At 44.3% G+C, this 27,525-nt stretch overlaps 1 protein-coding gene across 3 annotated transcripts in view; it reads left to right on the forward strand.

Moving 5' to 3' along the window:
* Positions 1-5,244, forward strand: part of LOC137571366 (ribonuclease H1-like) — a 42,401-nt gene extending 37,157 nt beyond the window's left edge. For all 3 annotated transcript variants that reach the window (XM_068280343.1, XM_068280344.1, XM_068280342.1), the window contains exon 9: positions 4,509-5,244. In XM_068280343.1, the coding sequence (XP_068136444.1) occupies positions 4,509-4,607 (99 nt within the window). In that variant the 3' untranslated portion in view covers positions 4,608-5,244. The remainder of the gene's footprint in view (positions 1-4,508) is intronic.
* Positions 5,245-27,525: the final 22,281 nt, after the last annotated feature.

Below are 27,525 nucleotides of genomic sequence, written 5' to 3' on the forward strand. Positions count from 1 at the left end.
GACAGTCCCGTGGCCCAACTGACATGTTTTATCGTAACAACCAATGATTTATACAGGAAAATCATGACTATTAACAAGGTTGCCCAAACTTTCACATCCCACTGTATATATGTTAGTTTATACACTTGGATCGAGGTCAGGGCTAGCTTAAAGTGGATCTAAAGTCTTGCACAGGACAGAAAAAAAACGCAGAGAAATACACACTGTATGTATTAGAGTTTAGCAGCCTGTTTAATATGTTGGCTTCCATGAAAGCAGGAAGTAGAAACACTGCAGATTTATTTTAGGATTTGTATCAGCTGTAACAAAGACTTTTTTTTTTTTCGTTTAAAGATGATTATACTGTTGCTTTTTAAATGGAACCTGAACTGAGTAAAATTATTTAAAATAAACACATGATGTAGCTACAAATATTGCATACTTACCTTGCCATCAGTTCCTCTCAGAAGCTCATCATTTTCTTCTTACAGTGATCCCTTCCAGTTCTGACATTTTGTCAGAACTGAAATATACCAGTCGCTGTCAGTAACAACTGAAAGTGCAAGGTAATGTACAGGTTTCCCTATGGCTCAAGTGGGTGATATAACAGTTTTTAACAGTGTGCTGACCAGGAAGCTGTTATGGGGTAATGGCCATTTTCAAAATGGAGGACAGAGAATTCCATCAATCACAGTGGACAAACAGGACACAGGAGAGGAGACAGAGATTGATGAGCAGACTACATTGGAGGTAAGTATGACCTGTGTATGTTTATTTTGACTTTTTATTTTCAGTTCAGGTTCTCTTTAAAGCAGAGAGGAAGTTCTGAGTTCAGGTCCGCTTTAACCCATTCTGATGTCAGTCCATGGCTGGATCCAATTCAATATAATCTGTTTACATGCATAAAAACATAGGATATTCCATAGAATTACCCTCTTCGGGATGTGATTATCTCTCAGACAATCCCCAGCAACAGGGATTTCAGGTCGAGGCTGACATTGGTATCAAAACCTTTGGCTCGTATTTTTGATATTTGGGACCCGTATGTGTCCGTATGTGTGACATGGCCACATTAAATGTAAAAATGTCCCAATCTCAGATCTGCAACGTTGACCTGTGTCCTCTCTTCTCTGATTACTCAAGTCTTTGGGGAGTTTAGTATATACTAAGGCCACATACACACATCTTTTGAAAATGAAAGATCACAGACCAATCTTACCACCCTTCATGTAGTATGAGAGCCATACCTACACAGTCTATTCTATGGAGCTGAACTCCCCATCAGAAAAAAATCTCTGCAAGATGCTGCACACACAGATGCTGTACAGACACAAAAGATCAGTATCTGCAAAAGATCTGTTCCTGCCGAAGATCTGTTCCTTCAAATTGCATTCATAGTCTATGATATCTGCAGATCCTAATACACACCTTGTTTAATTGACATTCATCTGCAGATCAGACAATCATCTGCAGATCTGAAGATCCATCCTGGTGGATCTGACCTGCAAATGAATGTCTGTTAAACAAGGTGTGTATGATGATCTGCAGATATCATAGACTATGAATGCATTTTGCAGGAACGGATCTTTTGCCGATACTGATCTTTTGCAGATACTGATCTTTTGAATGTCTACAGCATCTTTGTGTGCAGCATTTTGCAAAGATTTCTGTCTGATGGGGGAGTTCAGCGCCATAGAATAGACTGTGTAAGTATGGCTCTCATACTACATGGAAGGGGGTAAAATTGGTCTGTGATCTTTCATTTTCAAGAGACTATGGTCTGATGTGTGTATGAGCCTTAAGGGTGAATTTAAGCTGGATCAGCCTATCTTTGTCTGGGGTTCTCTTAGTCCTTGTTAATTCCCTCTTAAAATTTAAAATTGCTAGTAAAATTTAAAACGGGGACTTTGCTATTACTCACACAATTTTAATATCTGATGTAGTTAAAAATGTTTCCTTCAAAAAAGTCAGTTACATGACCCAGAAATATGGATCAGCCAGAAAAGTTGGAGTTGCTTCTCTAGCACAGAGAATCTTTTGACCCCACCCCACTTCTCCCACAGCGGATGAGAGAATTCTGCAGCCAGCACCTGAGAGCCTCCTTGTCGAGTTTAAATAAACCATTCAACCATTCCCCAGTATGCTTGCAAGGCCACACCCACCCCTCATCACCCTGACCTATCTGCATAAAAAAAAAAATCTTCATTGCTCTTGGGAGGGATAAATGCATCATTACATATTGTTGAGCCGAAACAGTAGTGCAGAGGAGAGATGGCATTGAAGAAAAAAAAAATTCTACATAAGGATTGAGCTTGATCCATAATGTGATACCTTGGGCAACAAACACTATCCAGACGCGTTTCTCAGGTATTCTCAAGTGACAGGTACTGTTTCTGTGGAAATGGCCACAGCAATACTGTATATCAGGGGTCTCAAACTCAATTTACCCGGGGGCCGCAGGAGGCAAAGTCAGGATGAAGCTGGGCCGCATAAGGGAGTTCACGTGTCCCCGCTGCAAAACGAGGGCTGCAGAGCCCCCAAATCGCCCCGGGGGGAAATCCGCCGGCATTTCCTGGAAGGGGCAGAGCTTTCAGCTTCAGCTCTGCCCCTCCTGATGTCAATCGCGGCGGATCGCCGCCTCTGCCCGCCCCTCTCACTCTTCCTTCACAGAGAGGGGCGGGGGAGAGGCGGCGATCCATTCGGCGATTGACGTCAGGAGGGGCAGAGCTACAGCTGGAAGCTCTGCCCCTCAGCGCAGTCGTGGATGTTTGCGCGGGGGATTTGGGGGTCTGCAGCCCTTGTTTAGCGGCGGGGATGCGGCGGATTACTTGGGAGCACTGAAGCGAACTATAAGGTAAAATGGGCAAATATAGTTTGCTTCCGTGTCTCTTTTGCTTTTGCCGGTAGGCCGGCAGGCAGGGCCGGTTTAAGGCCCCCCCCCCCCTCCCCCAACAGATGCCCTGGAACAAAAATCGGCATTAAGGGACCTTTTTTGCAGCTGGTATAGTCAGGGTGTGAAGCCCCAATCAGGAAATGTATTGCTCTTTCTTTTGATACATGTAAAATTACACTACCGTTAGGCTTGCTACTAAAAGTGACATTTGCCGCATTTAAAAGTATACTATTTTCCTTCGAAACTTTAAAATCGATTTTCTCAAAAACTATAAGGTCTTTTTGAAAAATTGTTTTTTCCTCTTATTCCTAATGATCTCCTTAACATATCCTGCAAATTTAGGGTTTCTAGCATTTAAGGTGGATTTGCTATTAACCATTAAAGTCGGCAGGTTTTTAAATGTGTATTTTTTTCCTTTGCAACTTTAAAATCGATTCTCTCAAAAACTATAAGGCCGATTTGAGAAAAATTGTTTTCCTCTTGTAGCCACTGGGGGCCCCTACAAGCTCTGGGGCCACAAAATATTGTATCGAGGGCCGCAAATGGGCCGCGAGTTTGAGACCCCTGCTGTATATGATTCTACGAAAAAAGCTGCCCAGGTATGCTGTACCGTGGGATATGCTGGTGCCAGGCCTCAAACGGATTGCTCACACTTTCCTGGATACAACCAAATGTGAAGGAGAGGCAGCACACCACTGGCTGCAAAAAGATGCTTGTATTGCGGAACAGAAGCACTACGTTACAGACTCGCAGGTCCTTCATCAGGTGCATTACCATCAGGTTATGCAGAACACTTAACACCTGTGTGTCCGTAACATGTAGTTCCTCTGTTCCGCAATGCAAGCATCTTTTTGCAGCTAATGTGCTGCCTCTTTTTCACCTTTTACTGTTACTGTGGAGATGAGGAGGAGGAAAAACTGTGCGCAATGATGTGCAGCTTCCTGCTGGCAGGTTAAAGGGACTCAGAGTTCACATTATTAAAAAGATTTTATACATACCTGGGACTTCCTCTAGCCCCATCCGCCTGGACCGCTCCCACGCCGCCATCCGCTGCCCGCAGCTAAGAGAACAGGGTCCCCTCAGGTGGAGCTTCCTTCAGCCCCCTTCAGGCTGATTGGTCCCTTGCCGACTTCCCGGGCCACTTGCATCCTCCGCTAGTCGGCCCGGTAAATCCACCAGTCGGGGTGTACGGTGCATGTGTGGCCTATGTCCCATTGCGCTCCCATCACCGGGAGAGTTCTGTGCCTGCACAGGTGCGGAACATTCCTGGCAACGGGAGCGCGCATGGCCGAACTGCACTATTGCCTACTGGCGGAATTATCGGGCCATCTAGTTTTATGATTCAGTGGCCTGGTAAGACGGGGGGGGGGGAGACACCATCAGCCTGAAGGGTACAACGCCACGGAATATGTTGGCGATTTTATAAATCAAGAATAATAATAAAGGGGGCTGGAGAGGTGTGTGTGTGTGTGTGTGTCTGTCTGTGTCTGTCTCAGGTACACTTTCTGGGGAAGGGAGGGGGATCAGTTGCAGGCATCCTATTGCTGTCACATTTTCTACACCCCATATACTGTATTGTAAAGTCCTGTTCCACATTCTTAGATCATACTGTAACACCTACCATTTTCCTTTGCAGATGCACATTCCTGGGCATGCTGGCTTCGGAGGAAATGAGGCAGCTGATAAACTTGCTAGAGAAGGAGCTAAGAAATCGGTGGCTACTGAGCTGGAGTAAACTGAGAATCTTGAAAGCTCTTCTCCAGTCAGTAGTTTTAAATATACCATCCAGCAGCTTACTAAACCAAGTACTGAAATGCTACCTTTAGCGTGGAAAAAAACTCTGTAGTTGAAAACTCTGTCTTGTATTTATGTGACAAAAAGCAGCTGAGCTGGAGGAATTGGTGGCAGGCTCAGTGGGTAAGGCTGTATCTTGGATTGAATAATCCTGCTATTCACACTGCACTATAGGAACTGATTGAACTCTGAGAAGACTGAAACCTATTAGCAGTGGAAGTCTGAAAGCTCTAAAATGTGAAATTGAGAGATTTGACATCCGCTAACAAAGGGGTTTCTCACAGGATCAAAACAAGCTCCGCCACAAAGTGCCTTCACTGGACTAGAAAAATGTGTGTTCCTGGACTGGGGACTTAATAAAGACTCCAGTGATCTGTGTTCAGCCAAGTGACTGGAATCCACCATATGGAGACCCTTTAATGTTCTCTAGTCCTTATGAAGACATCAGGGCAGTGTCCGTAGTGCTAGTAGCAACCAGCTGCCTGTCACCTTGCCATGTTCCTTTTGTTCTAACCAGAGGACAGGCCTACCTGGGTTATTGTATATTGCCTTCTGTTTTATAAATTGAAGGTTGGCAACTGGTGTGATTGTTTTTTTGTTTTTTTTTGGTTGTTTTTTTTTTTTTTGATCTGTGTCCTCAATATTCTATTTTGTTTTCTGTTTTCAATAAAGGTGGACATAAATATATTTTTTTCGCGACCAGAGAAATCTGATAAAAAAAATTTTCTTCCTCCTTGATTGAATAATTTGTACCATACATATGTGATAAATTTTTCTGAAAATAGCAAAAGATTGAATAAAACTTTGTTTTTATATATGTTACGGCCAGAACCCGAAGTGTGGCCACTTCGGGTTCTGGCCGGCCAATGTTAGAAATGGCATGATGACACACAAGTTACAATGTATTTTATGGCGTCTCACTGCGGCCAAATGTATTAGAAGTCTCGCACTGCCTCCTCTCCTCCTTCCCCCCCCCCCCCCCCCCTCTCTCCTCTCCCTGCCTCCTATACCACATACGGAGCAGCCGGCGGGGACATGCGTGTCCCCGAGAGTCGTTCGTCGCGGCAGGGGAATCCTGCCGTTCCTGCAGAGCGGGTGCTGGCAGAAGCAATGTCTGCAGCCTCCCCGCTCTGCTTCCCCTGCCGCGACGAACGACTCTCCGCCTCCGGGACACGCATGTCCCCGCCGGCTGCTCCGTATGTGGTATAGGAGGCAGGGAGAGGAGAGAGGCGGGGGGGCGGAGGAGAGGAGGCAGTGCGAGACTTCTAATACATTTGGCCGCAGCGAGACGGCCATAAAATATATTGTAACTTATGTGTCATCATGCCATTTCTAACATTGGCCGCTGCGCTGCGGCCACTTCGCACATTGGCTAGCCAGAACCCGAAGTGGCCGGCCAGAACTAGAAGTGGCCACACTTTGGGTTCTGGCCGTAACATATATATATATTTTAACTATTTTCCAACACATCCGATCCAGTTATCGGGGAAAGGGCTGGGACAAAAGGGAAAATCCGACAGTTTTGTTTTTTCCCCGTTGAACAAAAAAAAAGTTTATTTTCAGTTTCTGTTACAAACCATAATTTTTATCTAAAGAAGTAGAAAAAAAAAAATACCTTGGAAAATCGATCAACTTGATTGAACTGTGTATGGCCACCTTAAATCTGTACAGATTGTGTATAGTACAACTTATGGTAAATGCCAGTTTGTTTCAGTGACTGTGGAAATGTTTTCTCGTCAACCTTTATTTTTAATCTTTGAAGCACATTTAATAAATATTTAAATTATACTGCGTGAAAGTCAAAAATCAAATCAAAATCAAAAGATGGCTTTATTGGCATGACCAAGATTCATACAGGTATTGCCCAAGCAAGCAAGGGGAAAAGGGGGACATGGGAGGGGTTGGGGTAGGGGTATAGTGGGTAAGCAGTCTTTGGACATTTTTAGGTTTATAGTTCCGTTATGCTCCCCTCAGTCTGTGGCACGCTGTGACATAGTGTGCAGCGATTGTCACTGTGCATTCCTCTTCTCCCAGTAAGATATGTTTTTCTCTCATCTTCTAATGTGAGAAAGTCTGGGAATAGTTCCATCAATTTCTTAAAGGGGAACTGAAGTAAGAGGTATACGGAGGCTGACATATTTATTTCCTTTTAATCAATACCAGTTGCCTGGCAGCCCTGCTGGTCTATTTCTCTGCAGTAGTATCTGAATAACACCAGAAACAAGCATGCAGCTACTCTTTGTCAGATCTGACATTAATGTCAAACACCTGATCTGCTGCATGCTTGTTCAGGGGCTATGGCTAATAGTATTAGAGGCAGAGGATCAGCAGGAGGGCCTGGCAACTGGCATTGCTTAGATGGAAATAAATATGGCATCCTCCATATCCCTCTCACTTCAGTTGAAGGTTTCCCTGGTTGCGGTATATTTGGGGCAGTGCAGCAGGAAGTGGCTTTCATCCTCAAGGGTCTTCTGCTCAGTGTTGGTACGGTCTCTACTCCCTGGGTTTGTACGTTTGCCCGTGTCTCCCAGACTCTATTTCGAGGTTGTGAGCACTCAGTCTGTAGACACTCAGGATTTTCCTCTTGAGAGTTTTGGAACATTTCCAGGTATGGGGCCATTTTATATTCTCTCTGGAGACTGGTATATGGTTAGCTTTTGTGAATGTTTTATTTCACTCCTCCATTTTTCCACATAGTCCCCTTTGCTCTTGGCTGTGGTGTGTTTTATCTGGACTCTTGTTATGACCTGCGGATCGGGGGTTGGAGGGAGTATAGAGCTGACCACTACTTTCAGTACACATGGCTTTTCTTGGTCGTCTGTGCAACGTGGCTTTGTAGTGGGGTGAGTCAGGGCTGCTGCTCTGTAGGTGGGCCCAGAAGGACAACACTCGCTTCTGTATCTCAAGCAGTAATGGGAATCTACCAAGCTCGGCAGGCATTGTTTGAGGTACTTCGATGGACATGGAGAACGTGTTTGCAGAAATCCAGGTGGAATATTTCTGTTGGGCTGGATTCCCACTTTGATTGGTCTGGGTAAGAGGTGGGGCCCCATACTTCACTTTCATACAGTAGGATTGGGGAGATGACACTGTCAAATACTTTCAGCCAGACCTTTACTGGTGGTTTGAGGTGGTACAGTTATTTCCTGATGGCATAGAATGTTCAGCATACTTTGGCTTTTAGGGCCTCCATGGCTGACTTAAGGCTTCCTGATTGGTTGATTTCCAGACCAGGTAGGTATATTTATCAGTTCTGGTTATTTCACAGTCATTGAGTGTACAGGATGGGCTCTGGGCTGACCTGTTTTTCCTCCGGAACACCATGGTTCTGGTTTTCTTTAGATTAATGGGGAGTACCCATGTTGTGCTGAATTACTTCAGTATTTCCAGGCTGTCTTGTAGACTTTCTTCAGTTGGTGACAGCAATAGATCATCTGCATACAGTAAGAACTTCACAGTTGTATCATGTAGTGTGAGTCCTGGTGAGGCCTCTAGGGCAGAGGCCAATTTTATTGATCTATATGTTGAAAAGTGTTGGACTTAGGCTGCAGCCCTGTCTTACTCCCCGGCCTTGGGGGAAGAAAGGTGTTCTTTTCCCATTAAATAAGTCCAATAGTGTCAGCGCTCATACGGTATCCCTGGGTGACATCCCACACAGTTCTTATCTCGAAGTCTCTCCACATGGTTCCAATGCTTCTATGCAGGGGTCTAGTCCTGGAAAAAGAGGCAAGTGGACTCGCCCTAAAAATCTCTGCGCCGCGTGGTCATGGGTGGGGCCAAATATACATGGCCTTAGCAGTGGTATAAAAGGTCTGCCAGGGGAAGTTTGAGCTCTGTCGTAGTGTATCCCCAAAAAGTAGATGTAATCTGATAGCATTTCACCAAAAATAACATAATCTGGCAGAGGTTCCTCCAAAATACAGATAATATTGCAGTCGTTCCCCCAAAATAGACAATCTGGCAGCAGCAGTTCCCCCAACATACACATAATCTGGAAGCAGTTCCCCAAAATACGCGAAACCTGCCAGTGGATCACCCAAAATACACGTAACACCCAAAATACACAATCTGGCAGCGGTTCCCCAAAATGCACGTAATCTGGCATCAGCGGTTTCCCAAAATGCACGTAATCTGGCATCAGCGGTTCCCCAAAATACACGTAATCTGGCATCAGCGGTTCCCCAAAAATACAGATCTGACAGCAGTTCCCCCAAAAATAGGTACCCCTAGTATAGCTAGCCAGGTCTATAGGTGTCCCCAGTATAAGTAGCCATGTGTATAGTTGTCCCCAGAATAGGTGGCCAGATGTAGAGATGTCACCAGAATAGGTAGCCAGGTGTATAGATGTCCTCAGAATAGGTGGCCAGGTGTATAGATGTCCCCAGAATAGGTAGCAAGGTCTATAGGTGTCTCCAGTATATGTAACCAGGTGTTCAGGTGTCCCCAGTATAGCCAGGTGAATAGGTGTCCCCAGTAGATGTAGCCAGGTGTATAGGTGTGTCCCCCCCGTCAGATTGAGCTTATCGCTTCCACCTCCCCTTTGAGCCGGTATGACCCACTGTAAGGCAAACAAAATACGCTCACCAGATGATGTTGCTGCTCAATCACAAACAGCAATAAGGGCCTGTTTTATATAGCCAATCGATCAAGCATATTCTCCCTCGGCTGCAGTTGCCTCTGATCCTGGGGACACCTTCAAGCTCACATACATAGGGGAAAAAAGCACAACATAGTGCAGTATCTCAGCACCTTATGGCACTTCCACCTTTCTGTGCAGACTTCCTCAGCCCAGTGTAGCACCCTGTGCAATAAATACAAAGCTCACCAGATGGGGTGGCTGCTCAGTGACAAACAGCAATAAAGGCCTGATGCTTAAAGTGAACCGAGCATCATTTTTAACACCCAGGGCAGCTCTATAGCAAATTAAAAATGCATTCTAAAAATGTGGTTTATTATTTTAAAAAAAACTTTCATTTTACCTCATTTTTTTTACATCTAAGGGTTAAAATAGCCACTTTGTCCGTCCGTAAAGGACCTGCTGTCACTGAGCAGGAGATGGTGGAACACAGATAAGAAATCACCTCATTAGACTTGACCACAAACAAACCCCCATTGTACTACAAACAGAAAACAACAGTTACAGTTGAAGAATTTCACACCTAGCGTGGACAATGCTAGTTGTAAAATAGCAGGGGTTGAGCTTCTGAACGATGGCAGCCCTTGCAGCTATTTGAAGCCAGGAGCTGCTTAGTTACCTTTAAAACCAGTAGATCATAGATCCTCTTCCTTGGCTGCAATAGCTTCTGATCCGAAGGACACTTCCAATTCCACACTCATAAAAAGACTGGAAATAACATAACATAGTGTAGTATCTCTGCAGTAAGTGCACCTCCACCTTCTCCCCGTGTAGGCACGGCACTCATGCAAAACACCCTGTGTGTGGGCAAACAGTAAACCCAAGCGCTCACCAGATCATAATGCTGTCCACTCACAAACAGCTGAAAGCGCTTTGTATGGGTTTGCTTCTGACTTGTGGTTTCACGGCCCCTTAAAAACTAAACAGATACTTCCATTGCGCAGTAGACTTTGATATTTGGTAAAAAATGCACTCACATTTTCCAAACATGTAAAAGCATTAGATAAAATCCAGCGTCCTGGATACAAACTGCATGCTCACTCCGGGGCGGGGCTAGAGGACGGCACTCTTTCAGCTGTTTGTGAGTGGACAGCATTATGATCTGGTGAGCGCTTGGGTTTACTGTTTGCCCACACACAGGGTGTTTTGCATGAGTGCCGAGCCTACACGGGGAGAAGGTAGAGAGGTGCACTTACTGCAGAGATACTACACTGTTATGTAATATCCAGTCTTTCTATGAGTGTGGAATTGGAAGTGTCCTTCGGATCAGAAGCTATTGCAGCCAAGGAAGAGGATCCATGATCTGCTGGTTTTAAGCATCAGGCCTTTATTGCTGTTTGTCACTGAGCAGCCACCCCATCTGGTGAGCTTTGTATTTATTGCACAGGGTGCTACACTGGGCTGAGGAAGTCTGCACAGAAAGGTGGAAGTGCCATAAGGTGCTGAGATACTGCACTATGTTGTGCTTTTTTCCCCTATGTATGTGAGCTTGAAGGTGTCCCCAGGATCAGAGGCGACTGCAGTTGAGGGAGAATATGCCTGATCGATTGGCTATATAAAACAGGCCCTTATTGCTGTTTGTGATTGAGCAGCAACACCATCTGGTGAGCGTATTTTGTTTGCCTTAGGGGAGGTGGAAGCGATAAGCTCAATCTGACGATATATATATATATATATATATATATATATATATATATATATATATATATATATATATATATATATATATATATATATATATATATATATATATATATATATTTCTGTTTTTCTTTTATGCACATTTTCCCGTGGGTTGGTCGCACATAGAAGCATTGGAACCGTGTGGAGAGACTTAGAGATGAGAACTGTGTGATAGGTCACCCAGGGATACCGTATGAGCGCTGACACCATTGGACTTATTTATTTGACTGTATTGCGGTGTGGCGAACCGGTAAAAGAGAGGTGCAGGAACATTAACTTAAGGTGGAGCGCAACATCTGTGTTTTTATATCTTTTCCCATTAACTTTCACACTGCACTTGTACCCAGTGTATGAGCTCTTGATGACATCATATGTTTTCCCTCCTATTCCACTCTCTAGGAGTCTCGGGAGTGGGTGTCACACTGAGTCAAAAGCCTTTTTAAAGTCCACAAAGCAGGCAAATATTTTTCCCTTCCTTCGCCTGTGTACATGGTGCTTAATAAGGGTGTGCAGGTTGTAGATTCTCATCTCAATACGATACCCATCAGCCATCTCAGGTTAACTACATCTCGCCTCCAGGGTCCTTTACCAGCACCCAGCCACTTTCATTGTGACTATGGTCCATGCATCATTATCTGCCTAAATTACTATTCTCCTTTTTACGTTACAATCAAAACCTCTTTTCTTTTATCACCATATTTTTAATTTTTTTCCTCTTTTTATACTCCATTTATCATCACCATTATTATATTATTACTGTTTCTTTCTTATGGCTATCTCACACAATCATGGTTCTATGTGTTAAAATACATCAGCCTTTTACCACCCCAAATATGCCAGCCTTTAAACATCTGCCACCCTCCACCCCTATACGGATCTCCCCTTTCTATTATCACCTGGGACCTTCTTATAGAAGTCCACGGTGCCTGACCATAAGATGGCAGCCGCTGCACTTCTGCCCGGCCACTGATTTTTCCAACCCAACCTAGCTAGCCCTCTACTATCGTCCACAAGATGGCCACCACCGCTCTTCCGGCTGGCCACCCACCCCGCAGTCCCTCCTTTACCAGCCATCCACTTATTTAAAAAAAAAAAAAAAAAAAAAAGATACCAGGGCATATGCTTCCCACACAAATATGGCCGACGCCATCCCTCCGGTCTGACTGGCGTATACATTACGCCAGTCACCCCCATAGATGGCCGCCGCCACCCTTCCGTTTTGGCTAATGTATATTACGCCAGTCACTTCCAACCAGGCCTCCCTGTTTACTATGACCAACGCAAACCCATACCTGTGCGTCCGCCCGGACACAAGGGGTCAGGGGTGATTTGACGTGATTTCCGCCCGGCGTTATAACACCATAACAGCTGGCATAATACTAGACACAGGCGCCCATTGAATTCCCGGACTTCTAACCGGTAAGTTTTGTTACTGAGCGCATTACAATTGTACTTTTAAGTTTAACCCTCCACAGCACATCTGTCATTATACAACTATATCTTATATTACCTTTCCCTTACATTTATCTGCACACCCCTACTACTAGGGGCTAACACCCCACAGCTTACCCATGATTTATTATTCATTATCTATGCTTAAACCACCTAGACAAACTATTGCTTTTACCTGCGTATTGGATACATAACTTAAGATTTCTACCTCCCATACCACTACAATAGGATTACTTATTTACATACGTTTTCAAGCTATATTTATTTGTTTACACCTACTACGTTAGGTTCATATTATCAGATCCCTACAACTAGTAGGTCTGGATATGCTACCCAGGACTAGAAAGATCTACTAAAATTTGATGGCGTACATGATGTAAAGGGTGTTATAAGGCAGAACTACCATTATTGGATCCAAGGATGTTTTAATTTTTATTGTAATTTTATTGTATGATTGCAGCCAATATATATCCCAATTAGAAGGTAGTATAACTATGATTTGATCGAAGGATATTCCATTTTATTGCATATCTGCAAATTGACCTAATAAGCACTATATAAAAGGTTTTTTAAAGCTGGCTATTATGTTTACAAACTACCTTGAAAAAACTGTATTAGATGTTCTGATATTTGTTATGTCTTGTGATTTTGTGATTCCAAAAATATTTTCTGAATTCTGAGCGCCATCCCCTGTTTTGTCTTAAAGTGAATTTAAACTGAGAAGGATATGGATATTTCCTTTTAAATAATACAGGTTGCCTGACTCTCTTGCTGATCCTGTGTCTCTATTCCTTTCAGCCACAGCCCCTGAACAAGCATGCAGCTAATCCAGTCTGACTTCAGTCAGAGCACCTGATCTGCATGCTTGTTCAGGAGCTGTGGCTAAAGGTGTTAGAAGCATAGCATCAGCAGGAGAGTCAGGCACCTGGTATTATTTAAAAGGAAAAATCCACATCCTTCTCAGTTTAGGTTCAGTTTAAGGCATGTATTTAACCCGAGGAAGCGGCTTACGCCGAGAAACGCGTTATCACTGTGCTGTTTGAATATAATAAACAAAAATTCTATATAAAAAAAAAAAAAAACTTTTTTTGTGTCTATTTGACTTTTTCAAGCCAAAACCAAATTTACTCCCTTAAAGGGACTCTGCGCTCAAAATAAAAATGAAATCGGTACTCACCTGGGGCTTTCTGCAGCCCAGTGTAGGTCGGGAGGTCCCACGGCGTCCATCTGGCTCTTCTCCCAGGCCTTCGCTCAGAAATGGCTCCCGGCGACACTGGGCACGAGTGTCAGGCTCCTCTTCCTCAGACGTCACGTCTGACGTCATCACGCCGGCTGCCTCGCATCATCATGGCGGCCGGCTTGACAGTACTGCGCATGCGCGATTTATCTTGTAATGAGCTATTTATCTTTACCTTGTAATGAGCCATTTATAGTTCAGTCAGTTTTCCATAGACCACCCTCAGCTTATTGTGTGCAATGTGGAGCATTTCACTTAGTGCTGCCCATGTCAACGCTCTGTGGTGTTAGCTCTGTCTAAGGTCTTGTGGTGGGTGGGTTCCACCTCTGTTGCCATCAGGCATGGGCTCAAATTCGGATTCGGGTGAGTCCAGATAGTGCTATCCGAATCTCACGCAGTAATGCTGGGCGGGGGGGGGGGGTCAAGCTTACCTGTGTGACGTCTTCTTCGTCCGTCCCTCGGCACCTCCCGCGATGCGTTCCACTCAGCGCTCACGTGACTACAAACATTTCCTTCTTCCGGGTTGAAGGAGGAAGTGTTTGTAATCACGTGACGCGCGTGGAATGCATCGCGGGAGACTAAGAAGACGTCACACAGGTAAGCTTGACCCTCCCCCGCACAGCATTACTGGGTGAGATCCGGATAGCACTATCCGGACTCACCCGAATCCGAGCCCATGCCTGGTTGCCATCTCCTTGGATACACATTTTGGTTTAAAGTAGTAGGATCAGCCATACTATGCCAGGGAAAAAAAACAAAACACATAAATAGATAAATACTTGATCTACTTACATAACACATGTATTGCACTGTCCACGTTTTGATTTCAGTGAATGTTATATAGTAAATGACGAGAATTCTGTTCCTGGTGGGGGCCATGTCTTTTGCCCACAGTTAAGGCTAACTCGTGATGTCATTTCTGCCCTTTACTTTTTTTCTTGTCTCCTCCAATCGCTGAGTCGCCTCAGCCTTGTTTGTAAACACAAGTGAGTAGGGGATTAGGTTTCAGATAAGAAGCTGGCAGGGAAATAAAGGGAAGAGGAGGAATAGATTATAGATAAAAAGAACCCCCAGCATGCAATTCTTTGGCATGACTACTAAAGGGCCAGTGCTCCTTAAGTATGTGGTAACTCCAAATCATAACAGCAGAAAAAGTTTTGAATGCAGGATTAGCATCTTTATCACTTAATACACTCAGACCAGTTGCTGTTGAAATTTGATTTTTATGGTGACGATACCGCTTTAAGGAGTGATTTATTATTACTATTATTATTATTGATTTATAAAGCGGCAACATATTCCGTGGCGCTGTACAAAGTAAGAAACAAACATGGGGTATGTAATACAGACAATGGTGTACAATAATATACAAGATACATAATTAGTGACAAAATACAAAAAATTATACAGAATACAAAATACAGAAGTGGGAATGACAGTGATAAAAGTAACATCATGAATAAAATGTATAATGATTTCCAAGACACAAAACTGGGAGAGAGCCCTGCCCTTGGGAGCTTACAATCTAAAGGGAATGGGGGGGGGAAACAAGAGGGATAGTATACGATAAAATATATAAAGGCAGTGTGTTTTAGGATACCTAGTAGGAGTGCAATTTGGCCTTAGGACAAAGGGAAGTGACTTAAGTTAGCGCATATGCTTGTCGGAACAAACAAGGTTTTTAGAGTGTTTAAAAGTAACAAAGGTTGGCGAGTCACGGATGTGTTGTAGGAGGGCATTCCAGAGAAGGGGTGAAGCGCGTGCAAAATCTTGTAAGTGTGAATGTGAGGAGGTCAACAGAAGATCGTGTGCAGATCTGAGATTGCGATTGGGTTTGTATCTGGAAATTAGTGAGGATATGTACCGGGGAGAGAGATTGTGGAGAGCTTTGTAGGTTAGGGTTAGGAGTTTGAACTGGATCCTCTGGTTAATTGACAGCCAGTGAAGAGCTTGACAGAGAGGGTTAGCAGAGGAAGATCGAGAAGAAAGATGAATGAGATGAGCAGCTGAGTTCAGTACCGACTGGAGCGGGGCCAGTTTGTTAGAAGGTAGTCCACAAAGTAGTATGTTGCAGTAGTCCAGACGAGAAATTATAAGAGCATGTATTATCATTTTGGTGGTGTCTTGAGTGAGAAAGGGACGGATGTGAGATATATTTTTGAGTTGGAGATGCCAGGAGCTGTTTATGGAGTTAAGATGAGGAATAAAACAGAGAGGAGTCGAATATTACCCCCAAGCACCATGCTTTGGGAACTGAAGTTATGGGAGTGTTAACATTTATAGTTACTTCAGGCAGAGAAGTGGCCAGAGACGGTGGAAAAATTATTAGTTCTGTTTTACTCATATTAAGTTTTTGGAAGCGAGAGGACATGAAGGAGGATATAGGAGACAAGCAGTCAGGAACACGTTTGAGGAGGGAGTTAAGGTCTGGGTCCGAGAGGTACAGTTATGTATCGTTTGCATACAAGGTGGTATTGAAACCCGAATGAGTTGATTAAGTCACCAAGACTGTGCATGTAGATGGAAAAGAGGAGGAGACCAAAGACAGAGCCTTGAGGAATCCCCAAAAAAGCATGAGGAGAAGAGATCTGATCTGAGTAGGAGACTGTGAAGGACCTTCCAGAGAGGTAGGAAGATAACCATGTGAGAGCGAGGCCCTTTATTCCTACATTTGAAAGTATTTGTAAGAGTAAGGTGTGGTCGACCGTATCGAATGCTGATGACAGATCAAGAAGGATGAGTATGGAAAATTGACGTTTGGATTTAGCTGTAAGAAGGTCATTGGCCACTTTGGTAAGGGCTGTTTCCGTGGAGTGGTTGGAGCGAAAGCCAGACTGGAACTGATCAAGTAGGGAGTTATCTGATAAATAATGGCTCAATTCTGCATGTATGTGGCGTTCAATTAGTTTGGATGCAAATGGGAGACGTGAGACTGGGCGGTAGTTCGCGAGTGTGGTAGGATCTAGAGATGTTTTTTTTAAGCAGTTTTTTTAAGTAGTGGTGTCACAACAGCCTTTTTGAGTGGTGACGGAAAGATGCCAGTGGAGAGGGACAGGTTAAATAGCGATGTTAGTGCATGAGAGATGAGGATAGCTGCGGAATGAAATGGGAGGGAATAGGATCCAAAGAACAAGTGGTTAGATTAGCTTTGGGTATTATAGAGGCACAGACTAACCAGCAAGCTCATGGTGACCCAGAACTCATTGGGGTGTGTAAGGGACTACAATGGTCCTAAAAGCCCCCTTACTAAGATGTTAAGAAAAACAAAAGTTTGCTTTCCTAAAACAGAAAGAATTTGCGATAATTCAGGTTGGAGTGAGCTCGAGATGTCTCCCAGGCACCACTGCTGAATATATGCAAATTAACCATTGTACCCTTAGAAGCTAAACACACCTCCAGAACCGCTGGAATGCAATGATGTGTCAGCTTGTTAATATGTACAGAGCCATAATAATCCAACATGCATACAGACTGTTTCGGATTGTTTGATCCTCATCAGTGCATGGCATGGATTAATTTGGCTCTATGGAGTAGGGCTTGTAAATCCGAGAGGCACAGACTAACCAGCAAGCTGGGTATTATAGAGGAGAGAGAATATTCAGAGAGTGTAGAGAAGGCAGTTAGAGAGCAGTCAATGAGAGGTGGGATTTGAGGGCTGCGTGGAGAATTCACTTCTGATTTTGTCAATTTTATCAGTGAAGTATGTTGCAAATTCTTCAGCTGATAAGCAAGATGAGGAGGGGGATGGAGAACAGAGTTGAAGGTGCTGAACAAGCGTTTTGGATTGTGTAAATGGGCGGATATTAGGGAGGTAGTCTGGCTTGGCTGGTACTGAAGCTGTCTGAGGTCTGGGCCCTAGGGGTCTGTAATGCCTCATACTCACGAGGAACATTTCTGGCCTGTCGCTGGCACACAGGAGAGTGTGCGCGACAGGCTGGCGACAGCTCGTCGCCAGGTCCCTCCGCATACACACGACAGAGGGGCCTGGCAACTGATGCGGCGGAAGCTGTCGCTGTTGCTCCTCCCCCCGCCGGAAGCCCAATGTATTCTTTTCTTGTTGCTGTGGCTAGTCCGCATACCCACGCGGACTAGCGACAGTTGCGGCGGCGATTGACCGCTCCAATCGCCTGCCGACAGCAGCGACGAGCGACAGTTCGGGGTGCGCGCCCGTGCAACGCCTCATACTCACGGGCGACAATTGTAGCCCGTGAGTATGGGCCATTAAGCACCAGGTCTTTAAACTCTTGCCAGCAGGCTCACTCCATGCTTATTGAGATTTTTTTTTTATCATATAGATGTTGACATGATATAGAGGAATGGTCCTGCCAATTGTATGTTTGCTGATGGGCTGATTTTGGTACTCAGCAGCTTATTTATATCCTGGATGGTCTGTGGAGAAAAGTCTTTTCTTGGTAGCAATGAAGACAATGGGCTTGATTCACAAAGCGGTGCAAAGTGTTTGCACGCCTGTGAAAAGCCCTTTATCACGCCTAAACTCAGTTTAGGCGTGATAAGAAGAAACTCGCGCGATTTCCCGCAGTGTACCGTGCTTCGCGCGCAGCGTCCATTGAGCCCTATGGGACTTTGCGCGCGGGAGCTTCGCGCGAAGAGCAGCACAAATCGGTGATAACTCAGCTTTGCACGGCTTATCACGCCTAAAGTCTTTTAGGCGTGATAACTGAGTTATCACCGCTTTGTGAATCAGGGCCAATATGATTTTGGAGCCAGGGAATTGCTTTTCTGTGGCCCTTATTAGTGATAACAGTTTGTCTGCAATGATGTCTTGTGGATTGTCCAGATTGTTTGTCTATGTATGATGATATGTTCAGGGGCAGTGAAGTATGGATTAGTAATGACCTCTGCAGCTTTTTCTATTATTGGGCAGGGTATTTTTGTAACATATTTCCCCGGGAAAAGCCATCTTGATGTATTTCCCGTTTGAGTCAATTATCAGTGCTATGTCACAGCTTGGTGCCTTTGGTGGGGGTTTCACTTTAGTTCCTGTGTCACTGGAGGCATTTGAACTTTGTCCTGTGATGGAATTTGCTACCTGATTCCTTGCATCTTTTGCTGTGTTGGTATATTGCTTTGTCATGCAGATTTCCTTTTGATTAGGTGTTTCTCTGGGGTGCTTTTGTGGTGCCTCTTCCAGTTGAGGTTGTTTGTTTGCTTTTAGAGTTGCCATTTCCTGTCTGAGCTGAGTGTTTTCTTGCTGTAGCTTTTCCATTGAGATTTTGAGGGATTTTAGCTCCTCTTTCAGATGGTTAATGACACATGACTCAACTGGTTTCTTTTTTTTCCAGTCCTTTTGAAGAGGTGAAAGTCTCCCTCTAATTGAGATAAGATTTCTCTGATGTCTGGTGAGGGGTGGGATGTCATCTGGCATGATGCAGACTTTTCTCTGGGAATTGCCTCTGCAGGTGATTTACAACTGGTGTAATGCTGGGTACACACGTTGCGTTTCCGCACTCGATTCCCGTCGATTCGTTTATTTCCGATATGTCCGATTCGCGGGACGATGGATCGTTAGGTCGATTTGCCATACTTTACATGGCATTCGACCTAAAAATCATCGAAATGCGCTCGGAAATAATGGAATCGTCTGGAATCGAGCGGCGCATTCGATGCGGGAACGCAACGTGTGTACCCAGCATTAGGCCCAGTGCACACCAAAAAATACTAGCAGATCTGCAAAATGCTACAGGTTTTTGAAGTAGATTTCAGAGCGATTCTAGGCATGTTTTCTACACATGCCTAGCGTTGTTTGGAGCGTTTTTGTGTAGCAGATTACAAATATTGTTACAGTAAAGCTGTTACTAAACAGCTACTGTAACAAAAACGTCTGGAAAACTGCTCTGATCTAGCGGTTTTCAGAGAGGTTTTCCACTTTCCTATACTTTAAGAAAAACAAAAGTTTGCTTTCTTAAAACAGAAAGAATTTGCGATAATTCAGGTTGGAGTGAGCTTGATATATCTCCCAGGGCATCACTGCTGAATATATGCAAATTAACCATTGTACCCTTAGAAGCTAAACACACCTCCACAACCGCTGGAATGCAATGATGTGTCAGCTTGTTAATTTGAATACTTCAACATTGAGGCAGAAATGCCTCAGAAATCTAAAAAATGCTGCAGCCCCCGAGTTTGTGTTTGTGGAAAAAACGAACCGCTCTGGTGTGCACCATTCCATTCACTTTCATTAGCCAAGCAGTTTCCCCCCTGCAAGCCTTTTAAAAAACGCTTCAGAACCGCTCTGGTGTGCACCAGCCCTTGTCAGCAGAGTTTGGCTGATTTTCTTTAACCTCCCTAGCGTTCTGGACGAGCTAGGCTGGTCCAGAGACGCCGGAGGTCACCGCTCAGGCCCCGCTGGGCCGATTTGAATATTTTTTAAAAAAAACACGCAGCAAGCACTTTTCCGATCGCCGCCGCCTGCCGCAGATCCGCCGCTACCCGCCGCGATGCAGGGCCCCCCCAGGCGAGACCCCGTGCGCTGCCTGGCCAATCAGTGCCAGGCAGCGCTGAGGGGTGGATCGGGTCTCCCTGTGACGTCACGACGTGCGTCGTCATGGCGACGGGGGAAGCCCTCCTGGAAATCCTATTCAGAACGGGATTTCCGGATGGGTGATTGCGCCGGCGGGGATCGGAGGGGTGGGAGGGACGCCGCAAGGAGGGGGGAATCATGTAGCTAGCGCTAGGCTAGCTACATGATATATTTTAAAAAAAATTGCAAAAAACGTTCCCGCGGCCACAGGGCCGCGGGAATCAGAACGCCAGGCAGGTTAAAGTTCATTGCTCGTTTTTGGAGATCAGGATAAAGCTTTTCAAATGTATTTAGGTAATGTTCTGTACCTTGGACCAAGACACTGCCAGTATGAAATATGTTCACTGTGAAAATAGTAGTCTCTGTGTCTTCCTTGTCCTTTATTCTGAGTTGCCTTCCAGCGCGTATGGCCTTTTTTGTTTAGAATTTTGAAAGATGCGATTCCCTCAAGTGCTTTCAATGAGAGACAAAGGGAAAAAAAATGATCCCACCTCCAAAGGTTCCGTCCATTTCAGTACTTCAAGTCATTATTATTATTATTGATTTATAAAATGCCAACATATTCCGTGGTGCTGTACAAAGTAAGAAACAAACATGGGGTACATTATAATACAGACAATGGTATACACCAATATACAAGATACATACCGGTAATTAGTGACCAAGTACAAGAATGATACAAAATATAGAAGTGGTAATCACAGTGATAAAAGTAACATGATGAATAAAATGTATACTGATTTCCAATACACAAAAGGGGAGAGAGCCCTGTCCTTGTTAGCTTACAATCTAAAGGGAATGGGAGGGAAACAAGAGGAGGGATCATTTTCAAGTTATTTTATTAAAGTGAACCTGAACCGAGTAAAATTATTTAAAATTAACGCATGATGTACCTGCAAAAGATTATTTCATAACGACCTCACCGTTAGTTTCTCTCGGAAACTTGCCATTTTCTTCTTATGATTCTTTCCAGTTCTGACAAGATTTTGTCATCGCTGAAATATACCAGTTGCTGTCAGTTATTATTATTGATTTATAAAGCGACAACCTATTCTGTGGCTCTGTACAAAGTAAGAAACAAACATGGGGTACAAAATAATACAGACAATGGTGTACACCAATATACAAGAAACATAATTAGTGACAAAATACAGAAATGATACAAAATACAGAAGTGGTAATGACAGTGATAAAAATAACATGATAAATAAAATGTATTATTTCCAAGACACAAAAGGGGAGAGAGCTCTGCCCTTGCGAGCTTACAATCTAAAGGGAATGGGGGGGGGAGGGGGGGGACAAGAGGAGGGGTAGTATACAACAAATATATACAGGCAGTGTGTTTTAGGATATCTAGTAGGAGTGCAATTTGGTAGGACAAAGGGAAGTAGCCTAAGGTAGCACATATGCTTGTCGGGAAAAAAAGAAGTTTTTTTAGAGAGCATTTAAAGGTAACAAATGTTGGCGAGTAAGGATATGTACCGGATAGAGAGAGATTGTGGAGAGCTTTGTAGGTTTTAGGGCGCGTTTCCACTTAAGCGGAAACCGCCGCGAATCCGCAGAGTTTCCCCGCAGGCGAATAGTGTGGGGAAACTCTGCCATAGGGTGAAATGGTAACGCCGGCCGAATCTCTACCGCTAGCGATTCGGCCGGCTTTTCCATCCGAATCAGCGCGGGAGGCTGCGGATCCCATAGCCGTGCATAGCATGGCTGATGGGATTCGTCTGCTTTCCCCGCAGACGCGGCTCGCGTCTTGCAGACGCACGCCGCTCTAGTGGAATCGAGCCCTAAGGGTTAGGAGTTTGAACTGGATCCTCTGATTAATTGGCAGCCAGTGAAGAGCTTGACAGAGAGGGGCAGCAGAGGAAGATCGAGAAGAGAGATGAATGAGAGGAGCAGCAGAGTTCAGTACCGACTGGAGCGGGTTCAGTCTGGTAGAAGGTAGCCCACAAAGTACTATGTTGCAAGTAGTCCAGGTGAGATATTGTAAGAGCATGTATTATTAACATTTTAGTTGTGTCTTGAGTTATGCCTCATTAACATCAGGCAACGCAGATGGTCGTGCGATCGGAAAGCAACTTGCCCGATTTGCACGGCCATCTGCATTGCCAATCCCATTATTAAAGTGAATGGGATCAGCACTGCGCTTTGCCGAAAATGCATGCAGCAGTGCGACACAGCATCGCACTGTTGTGCATTGCACATATTCTGATCGTCAGAAGTGCTGTCTATGCACTTCTGATGTTTTTGCGCATCGCACACCATACATGCCGAAATTCGCACTGCAGGGTGTGTAGTGTGAACAAGGTCTTATAACTTAAAGGACAATTGATGTGCAAGGTAATGTTCATTTTTCCCTATGGCTCAAGTGGGCGATTATTACAGTTTAACAATATGCTGACCAGGAAGTTATGAGGTAATGGCCATTTTCAAAATGGAGGATGGAGAATTCCAGTCGACAAACAGGATGCAGGAGAAGAGTATGGCCTAGTGCACACCAGAGCGGTTCGGCAGCGTTTTCAGATCCGATTGCGGATGTGGAAACGCTAGGGTAATGTATTTCAATGGGGTAGTGCACACCAGAGCGGGAGGCGTTTTGCAGAAACGCATACTCCCGGGCTGCTGCAGATTTTGGATTGCGGAGGCGTTTCTGCCTCCAATGTAAAATATAGGAAAACCGCAAACCGCTCTGAAAAACGGCAGGCGTTTTTGTTACAGAAGCTGTTCAGTAACAACTTTACTGTAACAATACATGAAATCTACTACACCAAAAACGCTTCCCAAAACCGCAAAATGCTAGCTGAAACGCTACAGAAAAATAAGAAAAAGCGTTTCAAAATCTGCTAGCATTTTGCGGATCTGCTAGCGGTTTTTGGTGTGCACCAGGCCAAAGAGATCGAGTAGCCTGCAGTGCCCTACAAACTTGATTTATGTGCAAATCACTTTATTAATAGTTATCTTGCCTGTGCATTTTATTTTGTATTATTTTGCATATTATGAGTTTCTAATCTCTCCCCAACCCCTCCTTTTTATGTGTCCTTTTTTTGTTGGATTGGAATTATATTTTCATTACATGCAGGGCAGTTTCAAGACCAAGGCTACTTTCACAGTGGGACGTTGCGTTTGATGTGACGTTAAAGTCGCACAACGTGCCCATAACGCAGCGCATGTAGGTTATGAAACTGGACGTTATTTTGCACTGCGTTATTTGTCTCTTGGTGCGTCGGTTTTGTTGCATACTGATGGAATGAAAACGGCGCATTTGTTACATTTAAAAAAAAACAAAAAACATTACTGAGCATGTGCAACACACATAGCGCAGCAAATATATTGCTAAACGTACAGCATGCAGCACTGTCTAAATATTGCTACACGTTACACACAACGCAACTTGTGCACTGTGAATGTCGCACAGACTTTGTATTGCTGTGTTTTAGTCTGCGTTATAATTTTTTATAACGTGCGACATTAACGTCCCACTGTGAAAGAGGCCTTAATGGCTTTCAGAGTGAGAATGCAAAAAGCCCCCCCCTCCTCTCACACTGTTGCGATGTGGTATTAAATGGTGCCCTCAGTATATGTAACTAGATGTGACCCACAGTGTAGGGTAGCATGAGGAGCCTCCAGTGTAGTTAGGTAGATGTATGCCCAGTATAGGTCACCAGACGTAATACCTCCCAGCCCCACCCCCAGATGGCAGATGGCTAGCTAGATGTTTTCCCCAGTATAGGTGGCCAGTAGGGCCCTCGTATAGCCAGAGGATCCCTCCAGTATTAGGTAGCTGGAGCATGCTATCCTGCAGAATGTGCAGCAGAGGGGTGAAGTGACTCGCCTTTCTAGGATCCAGCGCTGAATGGCCGCGCATCTCCCACATGGGCCTCAGTCTTCATGGCTGCAGTGGCACCTGTCATCATGTAATCCATGTACAAAGGTATGTCCCCGGTAAAGTTACGCCACCTCCGGAAGCCCTTGAAAGACTTTGTACTGCGCATGCGCGAGTGCACACTCCCACATGCACAGTATGGATCCGCCTGTCTTCGGGAGCACTTGCGTCCCCGAGTGCTCTAGAAGATGGCCGGCCCCATACTGAGCTTTCCTAGGGCTTATGAAGGTGTATTCAATCAGTTGTAACAGGGGTGACAGCACTGAAATGAGGGGACAGGGAAGGCTCAATAGGCTACACAGTCTTTCTGCTCCATAGGTAACTATGACTTTTTTTTTTTCTTCTCCACTTCAGTTTTACTTTTAACCATTTAATGACATCGTAACGTATTAAAACGTCATGCTGTAGCCTATTAATGGCAACATGACGTTTTAATACATTGCGCATTCCCGCCGCCACTCCGCACGTGTGCGCGCCGCTACCGCCGCCATTACCGTCGGGATCCCTTGCTAACTGATTGAGGAAGAGGACCGAGCGGTCCTCTACCCAATCGCACTGCCTGAAGTGAATGGACGTGACCGCGAACAGCGGCCACCTCCATTCATGAAACAAGAAACTGTTACAGTTCAACAAAGTGTGTAAAAAAAAAAAAAAGTGATCACTTCCTATAAGGAGTGTTCACTAGCGCCATCTTGTGGCCAAACAGTATATTACACATTCAAACACATACATATACAAGTACATACACATTATTCCAACCTCCCCCCCCCCCACCCAAAAAAAAAAACACTTGTAAAAAAAAATCGTCTTAAAATAAATAAATAAATAGTTGCCTTAGGGACTCAGCTTTTTTAATCTATATTTTATGAGGGAAAATTAATTTTAATTTATTACATAGGGGCTTGTAATTATGGCCAGAACAAAAAAAAACAAAACAGAAAAATAACACCTATATTTCAAAATAATATATTGTCGCCATACATTGTGATAGGGACATAATTTAAACGGTTTAATAATCGTGACAACTGGGCAAATAAAATGTGTTGGTTTTATCCAAAGGAGAATATTTAATTTTAAAACTATAATGGCTGAAAAATAATGATTGTTTTCCATTATTTTTGTATTTTTCCCATTAAAACGCATTTAGAATAAAAATATTCTTAGCAAAATGTACTACCCACAGAAAGCCTAATTAGTGGTGAAAAAAAAACGAGGTATAGATCATTTTCTTGTGATAAGTAGTAATAAAGTTATTAGGGAATAAAAGGGAGGAGCGCTGACAGGTGAAAATTGCTGTGGTCTGTTAGGGTAAAAACCCTTGGGGGTGAACTGGTTAAAGCGAAACCGCAACGTGGAAAAAAAAGATGTACTTACCCTTGTAAGGGTAAGGGCCTGTTTCCACTACATTGGAAACAGGCAGATTGGATGTAGAATGGATGCAGAAAAACTAACTCCAATGAATGCCTATGGGAAAATCTGCATCAGAAAAATCGCGTTTAGTGGAAACAGGCCCATAGACATTTATTGGAGTCAGTTTTTCTGCATTAAAATCTGCATGTAGTGGAAACAGGTCCTAAGGGTAACTATTTATACACAAACTCCAAACCTAAGAGTCTTCATGTGCTTCAATATTTATTTTACAGCCTGGAAAACATTATACAAAACATGGTTCACACTACATCTAAAATTCTAAAACCAATGCTGATACATGTGAGCTCTGCTTCTTTCCCACTGTCCCCATCATGGTATAATACTGCATTGATCACCCAGCGTAAAGCCTATGCAAATCAACCGGTGTATCCAATCATGTCTGGACATGTGTGGGCCCTCCACCCGGCGCACACCACGAGGCCTCCTCATTCACACTCTAGCCACAGTATACTGTATGCTGTAAGATGGGACTTGTTTCTTCTTCTACTCCTGAAACCGGCAAGTCCCTTACTTTCTCCTGATTTCAATGACCTATCAGGCCTGCATGACAATGGGGATATAGCCACTTATAGATAACATCAATCACTTTTCCTTATTCATCTCCATGTTTCCGCAAGTCAGATCTCCACAATGTAATGGACATGAGCTGGCCAGCACGAATTTACAGTCCACTGTTTCTCAAACAGCTCAGCGATGTTTACCACATACACAATCAGAGGCGGGACAGGGTCCTCCAGCACCCAAGGCTGAGACAGCAAAGTGCGCCCCTCCATCCCTCCCACCCCAGCTGTCACACACTGATTGCTATTACACTAAGAGGTGCCACAGGGCCCACAACCTCCCCAACACCTTAATATCTAGTTATCTAGCTTGCAGTCACTGCTATGTATCCCCTTTTCTTATTTCTTTCTGCTTCAAACACAGTTAGGAATGACAGCTGAATTAATTGTGCGCCCCCTCCTACACTGCGCCCCGAGGCTGGAGCCTCTCCAGCCTATGCCTCGGCCCGGCCCTGTACACAATGCACTGTATGCTTCCGTGTGTAATGATTGCTGTGTGCTAGTATATTACTCACGACCTTCCTGCAGTATCTGCGGATTTCAGAGGGAGCTACGCTCAGGGCTTTCGCTCGGCAACATCCGCCCGATGCTAGTGTCGCATCACCTCACACGCTTCCTGCTCCGGTCACTTCACCTTTCACATGCAGAAGTTCGTGGTGCAGCCCGGCGTTCTGGGTAGTGAGCGCTCACATGCGTCTGCCTAGCCCCGCCCACTGACGCATTTCGCCCCGCCCACGGGGCTTTCTCAAAGTGTGTGGGGTTTGGCTTCATCTGCAGCAATGCCTCCTTATAGAGGCCGTCATTCTCCACTTCCTGGCTCCTCCCTGTTTCACCATCCTCCATCTTTGTTTCAGTTCAACTAAGGGCAAAGTGAGCTATTGCTTTTCCTCTTCAATATCCAATCCTTTTTCTCAGCGACATGTATTGAACCTATCCTGTTTAGTCTTCACTATATCCCCATCCTTACTTCAAGAAATATACCATATTTAGATCCGAGTTCAAACCGTCTGGTATTCTTGTCCCCAGACGGTAGATCCATGTTGCTTCAATTTTGTATAAATCGTTTTCGATATCTCCTCTATGGGACAGTTTTTGTTTTATGATACCTTTAAATCTTAACACTGTAGGATCTCTATTATGGAAGCGGGCAAAATGTGTCCCCAGCGGACTGTCTTTTTCTGCTTTTTCAATATTTTTAACATGCTCCCCAATGCGGGTACCCAGACGTCGTTTCGTTTTCCCAATATACAATAAATTGCACAGGCATTTTATACAATACACCACTCTTTCTGAATTGCAATTTATATTGTCCCTAATCTCAAAGGACCTAGTACCCTTCGCATTGGAGAACACTTTTGTTCTCTCCACAAGGCCACACACATTACAATCCCCACAGCTGAACATTACAAATTTTTGAGGGAATTTATTTAACCAAG

Source organism: Hyperolius riggenbachi, chromosome 4 (genome assembly GCF_040937935.1).
Source record: "Hyperolius riggenbachi isolate aHypRig1 chromosome 4, aHypRig1.pri, whole genome shotgun sequence".
In the NCBI taxonomy this organism is placed as follows: domain Eukaryota; kingdom Metazoa; phylum Chordata; class Amphibia; order Anura; family Hyperoliidae; genus Hyperolius; species Hyperolius riggenbachi.